The following is a 17296-nucleotide window of genomic DNA, read 5'->3' as shown; positions in this document are numbered from 1 at the left end:
CGGAACTCAAAATGACTATATCTTGTTCTGAAGGCCGTCTTGGGGATATCTTCCTCCCTAACTCTCACCTGATGACACCCGGACCTCAAATCTATTTTTGAAAACCATTTGGCACCCTGCAATTGATCAAATAAATCATCAATCCTTGGGAGCGGATACTTATTCTTGATAGTCACCTTATTCAGTTGTCGATAGTCAATGCACATTCGCAAGGAGCCATCTTTCTTTCTCACAAACAACACGGGTGCTCTCTACGGGGATGAACTAGGCCTTATGAAGCCTTTCTCAAGCAAGTCCTTCAATTGCTCCTTCAACTCTCTCAACTTTGTGGGGGTAATTCTATAAGGAGGAATAGATATAGGTTTAGTATCCGGTAGCACATCAATAGCAAAGTCAATCTCCCTCTCGGGAGGAAGACCTGGAAGCTTATCCGGGAATACATCCGAAAACTCATTCACTACTGGGACAGACTGAAGAGTCGGCGATTCGGCTTTTATAACTTGAACTCTGACTAAATGATAAATACAACCCTAAGCGATCATTTTTCTTGCCTTGATATAGGAAATAAACCTACCTCTCGGAGATGCCGTATTTCCCTTCCATTCCAAAACTGGTTCTCCCAGAAACTGAAAGTGAACCATCTTCATTCTGCAATCGACATTGGCATAGAAAGAAGCCAACCAATCCATGCCCATAATAACATCAAAGTCCACCATTTTCAACTCATGTAAATCAGCCATAGTACGATGATTACAAATCACAACTATACACTTTCTACATACTCGGCTAGCTATTACTGGTTCACCAATAGGTGTAGATACTTCAAAAAGTCTAATTGACTCCAGTTTCAACCTAAATCAACCAGCAATATAAGGAGTAACATAAGACAATGTGGAACCTGAATCTACAAAAGCATATACATCATGAGAAAATATCGATAATATACCTGTGACGACATCAGGGGAGGACTCAAGACCCTATCACCCAGCCAATGCATAAATACGGTGCTGGGAACCGCTAGAACTGGGAGCTCCTCCTCTACCTCTACCACGGCTGACTGGCGTCTGTAAACCTTGCCCCGGAGAGTGTATAGATGATGAAGACCCTGCTGCTGACCCTAAGGGATGGACCCAACCCCTACCACCAATCGAGAGGCAGTCACGCATGATATGGCATGGTCGACCACATGCATAGCAAACATCTGAGCCTAGTCGACACTGGCCCCAATGTAACTTCCTGCACTGAGAACATCGTGGCATGGGTGGCCTTGCCTGACCCGAGTCACCTCTGTAGTGAGAACCTGAAGCTCTAGAACTCTGACTCGGCCCGAAGTGAGTAGATCTATCAAATATCTGGCTCGTAAACCATGGAGGAGCACTGGTCATAGAATGGCCTGAATACCTAGAAAACTGTTGTCTTTGCCCTCCTCTAAACTCACTAGTCGAATCCGAAGATCTAGTCCTCTTGCTATATCCTCTGTTATGCTTACACTCACTTCTTTGCTGTTGTTGACTTTCCTCCAAATTCTGGACATGGGTTTGAATGCGTGAAATATCCATATTTTCCTGAAGGGACATAGTCAAGCACTTACCCATCAAGGGTGGCCCTAAGCCACTCATAAATCGGTGCACTCGATCATCCATATCCGCTACCATGGCCGAAGCATACCTAGCCAAAGAATTAAAACAGAGGCTATACTCTAAAGCACTCATACCCCCTTGCCTAAGATTCAAGAACTTATCGACTCTAGCCCGCCGAACCTCTGGAGGAAAGTAATGTCAGAGGAAGCCATCAATAAATTCTTGCCATATCGGGGGAGCTGCATTAGCTCCCCTTGAAGCCATCCAAACTGTATACCAATGAACCGCAACATCCCGCAATCTATAGGATGATAACTCTATCGATTCAACGTCTGAAGCATGCATCAACCGAATTGTCCTCAACATCCTAACAATAAAGCTCTAAGGGTCCTCATCCGGCTTTGACCCGAAGAATTCCGGAGGGTTCGGGCAAATAAAGTCACGGGCTCTTCCACTAATAGCCCTATCACTGTGACCCGTACCTTGCTGCTGGGCCTGAGCGACGACTAACTGAGTGAGCAAATGAATGACCTCTTTCACGTCTTGGCCTAAAGCATCTGATGGAGGAGCTGGGGCTGCTGGAGCTGCGCTGAGGCTCCCTCATACTCCTCTGAAATAGGTAATGAGTAAGAGGACATGGATGGAACCTCGTTCTAAGCCTCACCCTCCTTTATAATCGTTGGCGGTACTCTTTCAACCCGTTTTTCTGTCATTGTCTTGCCCTTTTGGGCTGCCGTAGCTTTTCTTTTTACAGGCATTTCTGAAATACATAATACACGGTTAAGGAAAGAGAAATCCTTATATCATGGCTCTATCGCACGATCTATGAAGAAAGAAGGTCATTCATTTCTAAAATGCCTGCAGCCTCATGTCTATAAGTGTGGCGCGCAGACTCTACTGGACACGGCTCATAGACATACCCTAGGACGAAACTGCTCTGATATCACTTTGTCACGACCTAACTGGAGGGCCATGACGGGCACCCGGAGCTAACCCACCCGGGCACCTCTCATCGTACATTCACATTCATATCTAGGTGAGCCACATGGCTTATTAATAAACTCTATGCCTCAATAATACCATTTCCAACGACTAAAACACTTTTATATCAATGTCAATAACTATGCCCATATACATATATGCAAGCCGACGAGGCTAAAAAAATAATATACAAAATATGAGCCGACAAAGGCTAAGAGACTTCTAACTATACACAACTGTCTACGATCCTCTAGAAAAAGTATGTAACATCATATAGATGGGACATGACCCCGCCATGCCCATATGTATATACACAAAAGGATAGTACCAACAGCTGCAGCTCCGAATCAAATGGAGCTCCTCTATGCAGTCTCTGAACATGTAGTCCATGGGTCAAATCTATCTCTCTGTCCACCTGTGGGCAAGACGCAGCGTCCACAAACAAAAGGACATCAGTACCAATAATGTACTGAGTATATAAAGCATAATCAATGACATAATGAAAACATGAGAAATAACATAATATAGAAGAGTCATGGGATGATAGAGCCATTTGTACCTCTAGCAACGTTCGTCATAATGTCTTACCCTTTTTTTAACAAGAACCTTCCATTACATGTGCTTACATATAAAGTAGTACCATACCCGACCATAGAGGTTCGGTGTCTCACATACCCGGCCATGACAAGACTCGGTGCTATATATACCTGGCATTACCAAGGCTCAGTGTTATCCTTATCCAACTACAGTGGTGCGCGTAATAGATATCATACCCGGCTATATGAGTTGGGTGTTCTTAATAATCTTACTTGGATATATAGATATGTATATGAGTACATAAGTATCATCCACATCGTCATCATTTCCATTATATCCTTCTTTATAGGGTCTGCTATCATAGGATGGGACTAAAGGTATCGTGAAAATATCAAGAATCGTGAGCTTTAGTGATTCTAGGAATGAAGTCATCTTGGAAGACATTATGGAATTCACGTGAAGGTATACAACAATGGAATCATGCCATAAGAAAGGAAGGTTTAGCCTTACATACTTCTTTGTCTTCTTAACAACTTAATGTTCACCGCCAAAGCTTGAGAAATCTACATGTAAAAGGATTCATACCATGGTTAAGTCTTAAAGACATTCTTGAATTCAAACTAGAGCAACTCATGAACTAACAAAAATTGGGCAGCATTTCCCTTATTTCATCAACTTCCACCATATCGCAAAACAACTCCCAAACAACCATAATAGCATCCACAATATCATAATCAAGTAGTCATATTCCATTAAGTCTCAAAATACATTCTCATATTCAACTTACATCAACAACTTCACATCCACCATTTGCACAATTTTATACAACACTTCCTTTTCATCATTAATACCCTTCATAGCAAGATTATATCCATAACATACTAAGAATCAAGACTCAAGTTAGTTTACTACTCACAAACATCATGAAATCTACATTTAGACCTCATCTTCTACTTTCTCCTTTCACCCAAGTTATTCAACAACTAAGCATTCTTAATAACACGAAATAAGCATGAAAACTAACCTTTTACCTCATAATAATGAGAATTGGAGTAAGTTGTTAACTTGTATGAAAACCCTAGCTTCAATGCCCAAGAATTTCTTGAAGTCTACTAACCCTAGTGAACCTTTCTTCACTTAATTCTCTTGGTTCTTGGTATTTATTCCTTGATTTCTCTTGGGTTTGTGTTGGTATGGTGTGTGGAATATTCTAGAGCTCTCAAGAGTTGTGGAGAAGATGGGAAATAAAAAATAAGAACTTGGGCCATCTATTTATAACAAGAAAACAAAGCCGCCCGACGTGATTATACGGACACTTATACGGTCCATATAAGTGACCGTATAATACCACCAGTGATGACCGTTCACTGTAACTATTACATGGATCGTATAAAGTTGTACAGACCGTATAAGTGGTCGTATAACTCACCCTTTCCAAAATTGTTTTCGTCGATTCGTTTGATCTCAAATTTTTATGGTGTCTTCTTGGCACTTGTATAACACTTCATTAACCATCTAAGGATCCCTATAACTCCTTCCCACGACATTACTAAATACACATCAACTAACCTATTGGGAAAACCTTTCCAAACATGACTTAGATCTCACTTCCTTCAACGAACTTAGTTTCATATATACATATGACTTCAAAATCCTATGGTACACACTTTAAGCTATCTAATACTTTCCTTAATATCGTAAGGACTCCTTATTCACCTTAACCTCGCATTAGTCTACTCACAAGGCAACAATCCAAAATCTCCGAGACATAACAAAGAGCTTGGGAGGATAAGCGTGAAGTAGTTACCGAGACCAAAAGGTATGTTAAGGCTAAATCCCTTTCTTTATAAAGGCATTATTCTCTTCTTATGAACCCTTAAATGACTGCTATAATATCCTTATTGTTACACCTCGAAAATTTCCCCGTTAACGTACCACGAATAGATTAACGGAGAATACGGGTATATGAAGTTTTAAGGAGAAGGGAACGACGTTTGACGACCTTAAGTAAGATTTGAAAGGCAATGGGAACAAGAGATAGGTTATGCTCCACAATGACTAAATTATAGGTTTTGAAGACTTGAAAGTCGTAGATTTGCACTTTGGCCCAGTCGACCATAAAGTGAAATACGGACCGTAAAGTGGTATACGGCCCGTAAACCACCATGTCGTATTTCAACTCACAAAACTTCAACTTTCTGTCAAATGTTTAAATGGTTAAATACGACTAGGAATACGAACCGTAAATTGAAACACGGCCCGTAAACTGCGATCGTAAATCACCATAATCCCCAACATACCTTTCTAGTTTTGATATGCTTAAATACGACCACGATATACGGCCCGTAAACTGGAATACGGACCGTAAACTGGGTTTACGACCACTGTGCACTTCAGTCACTGTTCATTCCGGATTAGATTTTAAGCCATTAAAAGGAGACCTAAGCTCATTCCATTCATTTCATCTCCATGATATTTCTCTCTCGAAACCTCTAGAGTGATCTCTACTCTTCATCACAAGAAAACCAAAGGAAATCGATGATCAATAACACCAAATCCATGAAATAAAGTGTATGAAACCCAACTAAAGTTCATTTCTCTCAAGAAAACCCTAAGGAAGTGAAGTAGGGTTTTGGTGCTAGAGGAGAAACTCCACTCAAAGCTTGTTCAACCATCATCTAAGGTATGTTTCATGACTAAACCATGTTTTTTAAGGTATTGGAAAGTTAAGATACTTAAATTGTAGAAAGACATAGGAAAATGGGTCATTAATGAGTGAATAGTGTCATGTTTGGATGGTAGTTGAATTGAACCATAAATGTTGGGGTGTTGTGATTGTGAATACGTTATAAATGATATTTAGGCCATGGAATAAGTGTGATACATGAGAAAACACGATAGTAAGCTATAACCATAAATGTGGAGAAATTGAAGAGAAATGGTGGATTGTGGTCAATGTATATGAATGATGATTGTTGATTGCAATATTGTGAATGTTGTTGTGAGCATTTGAGAGTTGATATAGAACATGGGAAATGTAGTGTAAACAAAGGAGGTGCTGCCTAATTTTCCCTAGCTTTAGAAAGCCCGTTCTTATAATTTCTTAGCTAATGATGATATAAATTCTCTTGAAGGTAGAACGTGTGCATTAAAGGAGAACACGCAAGCGATAGCTTAGTAAACGTCAAAGGTATGTAAGGCTTACCCCTTCCTTCAAAGGCATGAATCTTTCAAACTTTCCATGATCCTCCTATGTGATGGAACTTATGAGTCCTTAAATATACGAAATTACATACAAGCAGGATAATGATGATAATGAGTTAAAGTATAGAGATTTGATAGTTCGTGATATGACGATCCCATAACGCTGATGATGTCATTATTGTTAACACTCACCTTATGCACTATTCCCTTCAAGGTGAGGCAAAGTACTCATAAATGTTCATAATATAATCGGGGGTTTACGACCTTACGTCACCCCGACATAGCCATGGTTGTCTTCAAAGTGTAATGTAGGCTCCTAGCACTAAATGTGAAATGATGCTAAGTCATGATATGTTTATAAGATGATCAATAATGCTAACCTATAATACGCCTATGTTATGTATGAATATGCCAAGCTATGATAAGATTGTGATACGTTCATGAGATGTGTAATAGTGATGGGTAATGATTGATTTTGTGATGATGAGATTCCACCGTGCCTAGATGGCCGGGCATGTCACCGCTAAGGCGGGCTGCGATGTTACACCGAGCCTAGAGGGCCGGGCATGATCACCACTAGTGGGCGGCATGTGATGGTTACCCGGACGCGGGATAACAATGAGATATGTGATGTGATGTGACGAGATATGTGATGTGTTGTGACGAGATATGCGATGTGACGAGATATCTGATGTGATGACATATGTGCCATGATTATGTAAAACATGATATATGTACGAAATGTAATTGCTTATGACACTCTTGCAGGTTGTATCTTTCTCTTATGGCTCATGATCCTCCTATTATATTTATTTCATTCTTGTCTTACATACTCAGTACAATATTCGTACTGACGTCCGTTTTCTTTGGACGCTGTGTTCATGCCCACAGGTAGACAGGGAGGAGAGCTCAAACCAGATTCGTAGTAGCTGTCAGCCGATTGAAAGCACTCCTTTGTTCCGGAGGTGCTTGATTATTCTTTTGTGTATATTTGTATATGTTGGGCTCGACGGGGTCCTGTCCCGTCTGTGCGTTTTGTACTCCAGTAGAGGCTCGTAGATACATAGTGTGGGTTATGTGGTCTGACAAGGTCAATACGGTATAACTATATATATTATTTTGAGAGCCTAAAGGGCTTATGTATATGAAACTATTTATGTGTACAAATGAAAGATGACTTTCTTATGATCTGAGTATAAAATTCGATAAAAGAGTAGTTAATGAGCATGATGAGTAGTAGAACGAGCGGTGCTCGGTGGTTAGCCCCGGGTACCCGTCGCGGCCCCTAGCTGGGTCATGACACTTATTCCCAAAAAGCTAGATGTTCATGATTCTCAAAGTTCGTATGATGCTAAAGATAGATGTTTTCTATGATGATAATAATGATGATGATGATCCCATTTCTAGAGATTCCAAAACTTATAGATTTGATGTTATTATGAGATTACTGAGCTTATTTCATGATTTTCTTGATTTTATTCATTGTTGTTGATCTCACCTTATGATAATTGCTCCTTCAAGGTGAGATATAGCGATGATGACTGTTCCATAATATAAATCGGAGGTTACCGACCTTACGTTACTCTGGTAAAGTAGTGGCTTTTATTTGGGCTCTTATGCATGTTATTTATATTATATATGTATATAGCTATTTTACAGATATTACCGAGCCTTACTATGGCTTGGTACGGATATTACCGAGCCTTACTATGGTCGGGTACAAATATTACCGAGCCTTACTATGGATGGGTACGGATATCACCGATCCTTACTATGGCCGAGTACAGATAATACCTAGTCTATATGGCCAGGTACGGGATTGTATAGGTATATATGTGGATATATGAAATGTTTCTTCTAGAAAAGGTTAAGTAAGCATGACGAATGTCTTAAGAGGTATCATGAGGTATAAACGGTTCTCTTACCTTACGCTATTCTTCATAATTTTATTACGTTGCTATTCATGCCTTACATACTCAGTACATTGTTCGTACTAACGTTCTTTCTTGTGGACATTGCGTTCATGCCCGCAGGAAAGCAGGGAGACGGATCAGGTCCTTCGGAGCTCCATCAGTGAAGTATCAGAAGCGCTCCATTTGCTTCGGAGCTGTAGTCTATTGGTATTACTTTTTTGTGTATGTACTTAGGTATGGCGGAATCCTGCCCCATCCTCATAAATTCTTGTATTCTATATAGAGGCGCGTAGACAGATGTATGTAGCTAGATATCCCATAACTTTCTCAATTCATATTGTTGTATCATAGTTTGGCAGCCTTTTTGTCCTGTGTTATGGACATAGTTGTAATGCTTATATAGAGATGTGCCATTATCATGTGATATATGCCTTTACAGAGTATGACGCCCATAAGCTAGCTTTGTGGCCCACCTATATATGATTATGAGATGTATGTGCAGAGGTGCTCGGTAGCTTAGCTCTGGGTACCCATTATGGCCCTCCGGTTGGGTCGTGACAAACATGTGGTCGAAACCTTCCTGCCTAAAGGTATGGGAAGGAGATGAAGAGGGAGTTGATTCGGCTTGCCTGGCCCTTTTGGTCGTAGGCTCTACATCCGGAGGCGTGTCATCCTCAACTACGACAATCTCCACCTCGGGCAAGATGACCTTCAACGGGGCCGGTGATTGAACAGCATCAATGATAGGGACTGAAAGGTTTTCAGCCGCGCCATCGACAACAGGGTTGGTTGAACCGGCGATAACATTTTCCTCTGGAACATCTACCGGAGCAGGTTCCGTCTTGGTGGAAGCAGTTGTGGCGAAGCCGGGGTTGACGCTCGCTTTCAGAACATTATCGTCCGGGAAGTCTCTCAAACCCGGAACTCCTGAAGCGCCGCCAACACCCTTGGAGCTTTTCTTTCTTTTTTGACCCACCAAAGATGACTTCGAGGGCCTGGAGGACTTGGCTTTCCTTTTCTTCTCCTCTGCCTCGACAATGAGCCGCGCTGAGTCCGACGGATCAAACTCTGAACTCCGCGCGGGAGGGGTATCGGTTGATTCAGGCCTTAGGATTACGGAACCCTTCGGCAAACCTGAGAAAGATGTCAAAATTAGATAAAAGGATGAACGAAGGGAAGAACACAAAGCCAAAAAAAAAAGATCCACTTACCATGATTTTTTGCTACCCACTTCTTGTCAGATAGCTCTTTTCGCGAGCGTAGTTGATGTGGGTATTGGCACGTAATTCCCTCCATCCAATCGTGGAAATTTTCTATTTCATCCGGGATCCATGCAACGGCTAAAATAAAAGAAAGAATTAGATGAGGAGTTAAAAGCACACAGAAAGTAAAGTTTTATGATGCTTACATTTATCGTTCCACCATTCAGGGAATGGCATGGATCCTTCTGGAATTATCTCCGCAGTTTTGACCCTGACAAAGCGTTCCACCCAACCTCGGTCTCTGTTCTCATCGACGCTGGAGAGGATAGGGTGTTTCCCTCGTTTGGAAATATTTACAACTCCACCATGGAAGACACACGGGCAATATAGCCAGATTAAATGGTGCAAAGTGAATTATGCGTTGATGTTGTTCGCCAAAAAGCGGAGGCAAGTTACGATCCTCCAAACATTAGGGCTAATTTGTGTGAGGCATAAATTATAAGTTCAGCACATATCAAGAATAACCTGATCGATCGGGGGGTCAAGTTTGAATGTGAAGGGATAAGTGTAAACATTTGAGTATCCCTCCACAAAAGGTGGTGATGTTATCATCTCGACCCGGAATAACGATCTCTGAAAGACGGTTTGTCCAACCGCATTTAGTTCAGACTCGTGGGAGGTCTGTCACCTTGATCGAAGAAGGATATCGTTGGACATCAAAGCCCCTATAAACCTTTTTCACGGTTGTCTCAACGGCGAACTAGGTGTCGAGATGGAAGTGCGCAGGCAGAATATCTTATGGCTGAGGTTCGAAGGGATCGGTTCGAGCGCTAACCCCGGGGCTAGCAACAACTTTCGCTGCTAGAGAAGGAGAAGCAGCCGGTGAAGCATTTCTAGAGGAAGATCGGGGATTTGTTGCCATTTTTGAAGATTTAAGGGTTTGTGATGAAGATTTGAAGACATATATGAAGGTTTGGAAATATGTATGAAGATTTGAAGGTATCTGGCGAAGATTTGAAGATATATATGAAGATTTTAAGGTTTCAGATGAATGTTGGAAGGTTTATATGGAGATTCTCTGGGAAAGATGAAGATTTGAAGGTTACGGATGAATATTTAAAAGTTATGGATGAAGGTTTGAAGGAAAGCAAGAACAAGGTCGAGGAGTAAATAATCAAGTAGTAAATAGTGAAAAATGAAGGGAAACTGACTTTTATAGGGGGAAAGTAATTATGGCAAAAAGTTTCGATTCGAGAACCGAAGGGACATCCAATCAGGAAGAGACACGTGACCGAAGTCAGACAGACGTGATGTGAAAAAGATGTTTGTTTAATTTCCCGCCTATTGCGAAACTTACAAGAGAAGATACCAAGCTTATCGCTCCACTTCCCGTCACTCCGATGAACTTTGATCCGGGAAGTGTGGGGACTATTTGTATACAGTAAAAACTAGTGTAAAGTGCCATGAGAGTCGGAGTAAAATATGAACGCCGACAGATGTGGCGTCTAATTAAGTTCGGTGGTTTGGATAAATTAATACCCGAGCCGTTTGCCCATTAAACCGAAGAGACGCTAGAAGCCAAGGAGACGCCAGTCAACACGTGCGAGGAATCCGCTACGGGCCATAGCTCTCGCCGCCCGTTACGCCATCTGTTACGCGGACAGCTCTAGAGCCACCGTCTAGTATTAGAGTTTTATCAGGCTTTTAGGGTTTAGGGAGAGGCCCATCCTTGTAATTATAAAAGGGGGTGAAACCCTCTTATTTTGTCTTTGATTTTTTACGCTCACTCTTGCTCTGTAATGCCTTTAAAAGCATAAGCTCTCTTTTAATTTGGCTCGGGCTCACAGTTCTACACTCCGGACCGGACCAATCTTCCAGTGGAGTTATACACAATACAGGCTATCACTCTTTATTTGTTATATTCAATTGATTGCTACTTCTTGTTTCATTACATTAACAGCTAATCAAACCATGTATCCTTTAAACCGCGTATTAATTCAATTGTTACCTTTTTAGGAGTAAACACATGTGTTGACAGAAGTTCCTAGTTGCTAGTCAATATATAATTTTTCGGGTTCCGCCGAAAGATCCAGCCATAGCTAATGTCTGGTCCAAGAGATTTCCAAGCATTTGACTTCTCTCTCAAATATTTATTTGGACAATTGTGAGCTTGGCATGCTCTTTCTAAGACAATGTTGGCAAGAAATCTTCTTGTGAATTGCTGGTAAAAAAAATGAATAGATTTTGCCTTTATGAATAGTGTTCTAACGTTATATCTTCTTATTAAAGTGGTTAATTATGTGGAGGCTTTTGCCCTTTCTCCTTAGCCGGCATTATTGAAAGTTGATAGAACCCTAAAATATTAATTAGGCACTTTAAAGATTGAGTATTACTATTAGAATATGAAAGCAATTTTAATACATTGAATACTCTGTGATAATTTGAATGCATCCGGCCAATTATTGGTCTATTCATCCCATTTCATTTTAATAAAATAATATTACTAATTGAAATGTAAATTTAATTTTTTTACTATTAAAAATTATAGGAGTAATGTTTAAGTGAATGGCAAAATGATCACTCAACTTTTAATGGACAATTTCGTAATTTAACTTTTAACTTTGGCATTTCCAAGTTATTATGGATAAGATTTTGTACTTACAAAAGATTATTAGAATATGTTTTCGAGTAACAAAAGACAAATTTAAAAAGTAAAAATTTCATGAATATGATAAAAGTTAGCGACTTGATAATTGAACTCAATAAGCCAATATAAAATTTGACAACTAAAATAAGAAAACTTCAAAGATTAGGCTTGAGACACTGTTATCACTATTGCAGCACCCATGATCATATACAACACAAAAGAAGAAGAAAAAAATGAATTGATGAAATGGAATAAAATTTTGTAACCTGAAACCAATAAATTCGAGCTACACAACTACGAAAAGTGAAATTACCAGCAACTATGAAGAAGTTGGTTGAGACACATGTCGTTCTTCTTAAAAATCTCCGGCCGGTTTAATACTGGTGATCCACTTGAAAGAAGACCATTCCTATTTTCATTTTGAGACATGGCCTGAATTTTTAACGTCATTATCTCCATTTCTTTCTCAAACTCTTTTTCTTGACATAATGCAATGAACATCTAGAGAATAGATTCTTCAATATTATTATAAATAAAAAATCACATTACAAGCGAAAAATTCTCAGAATTTTTAAATTATACATAAAATCATATCTGAACTGCATAATAAAGCATATAAAAACAAAAGAAGTGCATGGTAAGTTAGAAATAATGAACATGAGAATATACATGTTTTAATATCACTACCTCTAAGGGCTCTAATACAATAATAAAAAGAATATACAAATGAAAGTGGTAGGGAAAAGATTGAGAACTTCGACATGCTCATACCATGAATTATCTTTTTTTTTTTTTTTGGTAATTATACCATGAATTATCACACAGACACAACGAAGTTAAATCAGCCATTTGCTGTGCAATTTCTAGAAAGTGTAAAAAGATATGAAAAGCCAAGAAAATAAACATGGGTTGAAAAGGTTGTGCAAAATTATTATTATTAGTAGTAGTAGTAGTATTTATAATAATGTGGAAAATGAAAGAAACAATTAGTAATAAAGAATGGAATTACTATGGATATTACTATTAACACGGCAGATGAAAGAAACAAAAATAAACAATGAAATAATTATGGAGCATAATTAAGCAAATTTATACCTGCAATAAGTATGGGTACATGGAAGAATATTTGCAGTTCACGTTCAATGTGATAAAAATTATTTAATGAAAGGAAAGATAAAAAGGGGTTGAAAAAGGTTGTGCAAAATTATTACTATCAATGTGGAAGATGAAAGAAACAATTAGTAATAAAGAATGAAATTACTATGGGTATTACTATTAACATGGCAGATGAAAGAAACAAGAATAAACAATGAAATAATTATGGATCATAATTAAGCAAATTTATATCTGCAATAATTGGGATGATGGAAGAATTTTTGCAGTTCACGTTGACGTTCAATGTAATACAAATTATTTAGTGAAAGGTCTTTTGTTTCATTAAGGATAAAATAGTCAATCAATTGATGAAGGGTATTATTGTAATCCAACTTTCAATTATGTGGCTTCCCACTTTTAGTATTATATGATGATATATGATATGATATGATATGATGATAAATAGTCATATCGTCATTCCAATGACTCATAAGGCTCCTAACAACCAACTCTGAATGTGTGCTCGCGTCAAACTATCTTCAATCTCTTTCTCTAAAGCTAACAAAAAAAAAATTTCTTTCCTTCTTGTTGGACCCAAGTAGAAGGATTTTAATCATCAATGATCCACCAAATTAGGCAAATTAAATTACATAAATAAAACAATAGAGGAAGAGAAGGAAATTGCGACTAATATTCAGATGGTTATTTTAACTAAATGTTGGGACTCTTAGCCGTAGAATTGCTACAACTGATGCCAACCTACAACTCACAACTAGATTCAACCAATTCCTCCAAGATCTATCTTCATTTCTTCTACCACTCTTTTCTAAATATTCACAATTTTAATTCACCAAAAAAAAAAAAAAGGTTAACATAAAAGTAACATGTAACCATGAAAATTCTTAATTTTGTTTGGAGGATTGCTGAAAGAATTGTCCATTATACACTTGCGTCCAAGGTACATACTGTGATATGCATCTCTTTTCACAAATCTTGGTTATTTCATTCTTTTATTCTCAATTTAGCTATGTCCAAAATCACTTAAAATCTCTTTTAATTTCAAAATTTCAGGGATCAAATTCAGCAGGCAGAAAAATGCCAAGACGCCGTCCGTTATACACTTGTGTAGCTTCCATATTTGCTATAATCGACATTGCCTGCAGAAAAGTAGAGGATTTTAATGGACCTGTTGGATCAATAATAAATAAAATCGCGAGAGGTATGAGTTATATAATGCCAATTTTATACACCATGCAGTTTCAATGGCTATCCGTCCTCTCGTTCGTAGACAATTGCATACTTACTTCAGAAATTGTGATAGAAAAGTTGTTTCCACCGTCATCCAGATTGTTTGATAAGATTGATGAGATAGCTTATGCAGCAGAAAACCTACCGGGAAAATTTGACGATATCATGGAAAAATTGCCTATGATTATTCATCAGGTGCCATTTCTTGATTGGGCATTGGTTCATCTTATAGCCTGGTTGAATTTCTGGATTTCGCGTTTGACTCGTTGGGGATCCAATAATGCTCGGGAGAAAGATATAACCATCGATGTTGATCACAATGATCAATATCTCGAACAAGAACAAGTCATGGCAAATGAAAAATCGGAATGTGGCCAGGTGGATGAGAAAAAGATTGTTGGATCAGAAATTCAAGTAGTTGAAGAAGCAGTAAGTCCGGCAAGTTCATCAACTTGTGATCCATTTGAGGACGCGGTTTCATCTCCAATATTTGATTCTCATGAAGATGTAATCAAATTAATTGGAATTCGAACGACTAATAATAAAGGTGATGTTGGCAAGTGTAGCTACAAGGAGATGCTAGAGAAAGGATCTGAAGAAAAGAAAGAGGAGAATGTGAGCATAGTTTAGTGAAGAAAAAGGTAGAAGAAGAAAGCAGCATTAGTAATGGGGACAAGATGGAAAATCCAAAATTGCATCTTTTTGACACAAAGCTGGCACATGAAATGAATGAATATTGCAGAGATAATCTAATTTCAGTTTCAGTAGCATAGATATGTATAATCAAGAAGAAATTTATTGTAAGCCAAGCCAATTTTGAAGGAGAATAGGCTTGTTCACTAGTGTAATCAGGATAAAGGTAGTTCTCAAGGTAGAGTTAATAATTTCCGCTCTATTGTTCGGCTTGTGAAGAAGAGGAAACGGGTGTTTTGTTTTTCCAATGAGACAATTTCTTTGAAAGCGAGGAGTACACTTTCTCTCTGTTTCTTGCTATGATCATCTAAATATTATTGATTAAATAGGATAATCAACTAAAACAATTGCTTTTTTTTATTTAGTAAATTCCACTAGGTTTGTGGCCTAGGGCTGCTTTTATATATTTTATCAAAAACAAAGCAAGGTAATGTCTTTACAAAGGTGGTCATATAGACCAATAGAAAGCATGATTAATCTAATGACCAACTTAAGTCTAAAATGATGGCTTAAGTTGGTACTACAAATGACTCAAATAACAAAATAGTAAAAAACTAAAATTTGAAGTAGAAATCTGCTAATCCAATCCTGTAAGCCAATGTGAATGATAATCTCCTGCCTGTCAACCAATTTGTGTCCCAAGTTTGAAACCTTAATGCACAACTTAGTTATCAATCCATGTATATCAGCAGTATATTTGTGTATACCAGCATGATACATGTGTATATCAGCCCCTACAATCTTGCCCAACCTCATGTCTGCAATTATGTAACCTTTAACTAACAATAACTCATGTATGGCACTCAAAAAACTAGCTGATATACTGCAATATACACATGATATACTGCAGAATATTATAGTGGTCCTATTGATCTGAGTGTTGATGAACAGCCTCCAAGGTTCCTTGTGTGACTTTACACCCTGTAAGATATGCACACACAACCTATCTTCTATATATGCAGAAAAACCAATTCTGCATGGCCATATAGCTGCTACTAATGTAGTTGTGTCCCAAGTTTGTCCTTTGCTTGTTGTTCTTCTGTTGTTCCTTGTTACCTTCCTGCAATTATGTATGCAGCAATGTAGGTGTATTCTTAATGCATAAATCCCTTTGATGCAGCCAAGGCAGTCTCCATTAGATGACAATTCTTCTGCAGATTGAGCACAAAGTGCTGATACCACTGTATGAAGTTTTGCCAACATATAAAGACTGGTTGACCAGCTGCCTGTACTTGAATTATCAATATCTATCCTCGTGCCTTCAAAACCTTCATGAATCTCACCACACTCCCTCCTTGATACCAAAAATGCATTGGAATGAGCACCAAGTGCTAATACCACACATTGCAGCCTTGATACCAAAGAGTTCATGTGTGTGCAATGTTTCTGCACTTTCCATACTGCAATTATCAAAGGTGTCAGGTTCTCCAGGATATCCACATGTGAATCCATGAAAAACCAGCAACCTTGGCCCTTGGTACACTGATAAAAATGCATACTTATCATATTCTGTGCAAGAATCAAAGTAGCATTGATCTCCTCTCCATTGAACCACTTCTGTTCCATATCATGACAGATATGATTCAAAGTCTGAATCTTACTGATGCCTTGTACCTTGTTCCTTCTGCTAAGTTTGTAACCTGCAAAAAAGAACACCTGGTTAGAAATAAAACATCTCATCTTACTCTCCCCCAAATGGACTTGAGTAAAATGAGACATGATGGATTCCACATCAGACTCCATCCTCAATATTTCCTTTTTGTTCTGATTCTTAAATAGGGACACTGCAGCTTGTCACTATTAAGAATCTTTCTTCCCTTTGAATCCAGTTCTGCAAATGAGTTGGCCTCTACCTCTCCATGATCAAGGGCATAGTTAGCAAGATGATCAGCCAACTGGTTACCCTCTCTCATAATATGCAAAATATGTACCTCTACATGGTCCATGATATCTAGCAGCTCCTCCACCTCAAATGTAATGTTCCATGGAGGTTTCCGCTCTCTATCCAAGATATTCTTTAATAATAAAGAATCAGTTTAAAGAATGAAGGAATAGACATGTTTAGACAAGCAATATCTTGCAGCCTGCAGTAGTGTTTTAGTCTCAGATTCAGTATTTGTACACTCTCCCATTTTCCTAGCCTCTGCATTTATCAGATCCCCTGATGAATTTCTCACACAAAAGGCAAAGGAACTT

The 17296-nt window shown here is 38.6% G+C and overlaps 1 protein-coding gene across 1 annotated transcript; it reads left to right on the top strand.

The window, feature by feature from the left end:
* The first annotated feature begins 13624 nt into the window (after nucleotides 1-13624).
* On the top strand, nucleotides 13625-15366 carry LOC132615254 (uncharacterized). Its single transcript, XM_060329821.1, has 2 exons — nucleotides 13625-14117; nucleotides 14231-15366. The coding sequence occupies exons 1-2, from the start codon at nucleotides 14052-14054 to the stop codon at nucleotides 15035-15037; spliced, it is 873 nt and encodes a 290-aa protein (XP_060185804.1). The 5' UTR covers nucleotides 13625-14051; the 3' UTR covers nucleotides 15038-15366.
* The last annotated feature ends 1930 nt before the right edge of the window (nucleotides 15367-17296 follow it).

This window comes from Lycium barbarum, chromosome 10 (assembly GCF_019175385.1).
Source record: "Lycium barbarum isolate Lr01 chromosome 10, ASM1917538v2, whole genome shotgun sequence".
Lineage (NCBI taxonomy): Eukaryota > Viridiplantae > Streptophyta > Magnoliopsida > Solanales > Solanaceae > Lycium > Lycium barbarum.
The sequence above is the reverse complement of the archived record's forward strand: the minus strand, read 5'-3'. Positions and strand labels throughout refer to the sequence as shown.

Coding starts and splice junctions, on each gene's coding strand:
- LOC132615254 (XM_060329821.1), top strand. CDS start 14,052: ATGAAAATTCTTAATTTTGTTTGGAGGATTGCTGAAAGAATTGTCCAT. Junction 14,118..14,230: donor ATTATACACTTGCGTCCAAG/GTACATACTGTG, acceptor TCAAAATTTCAG/GGATCAAATTCAGCAGGCAG.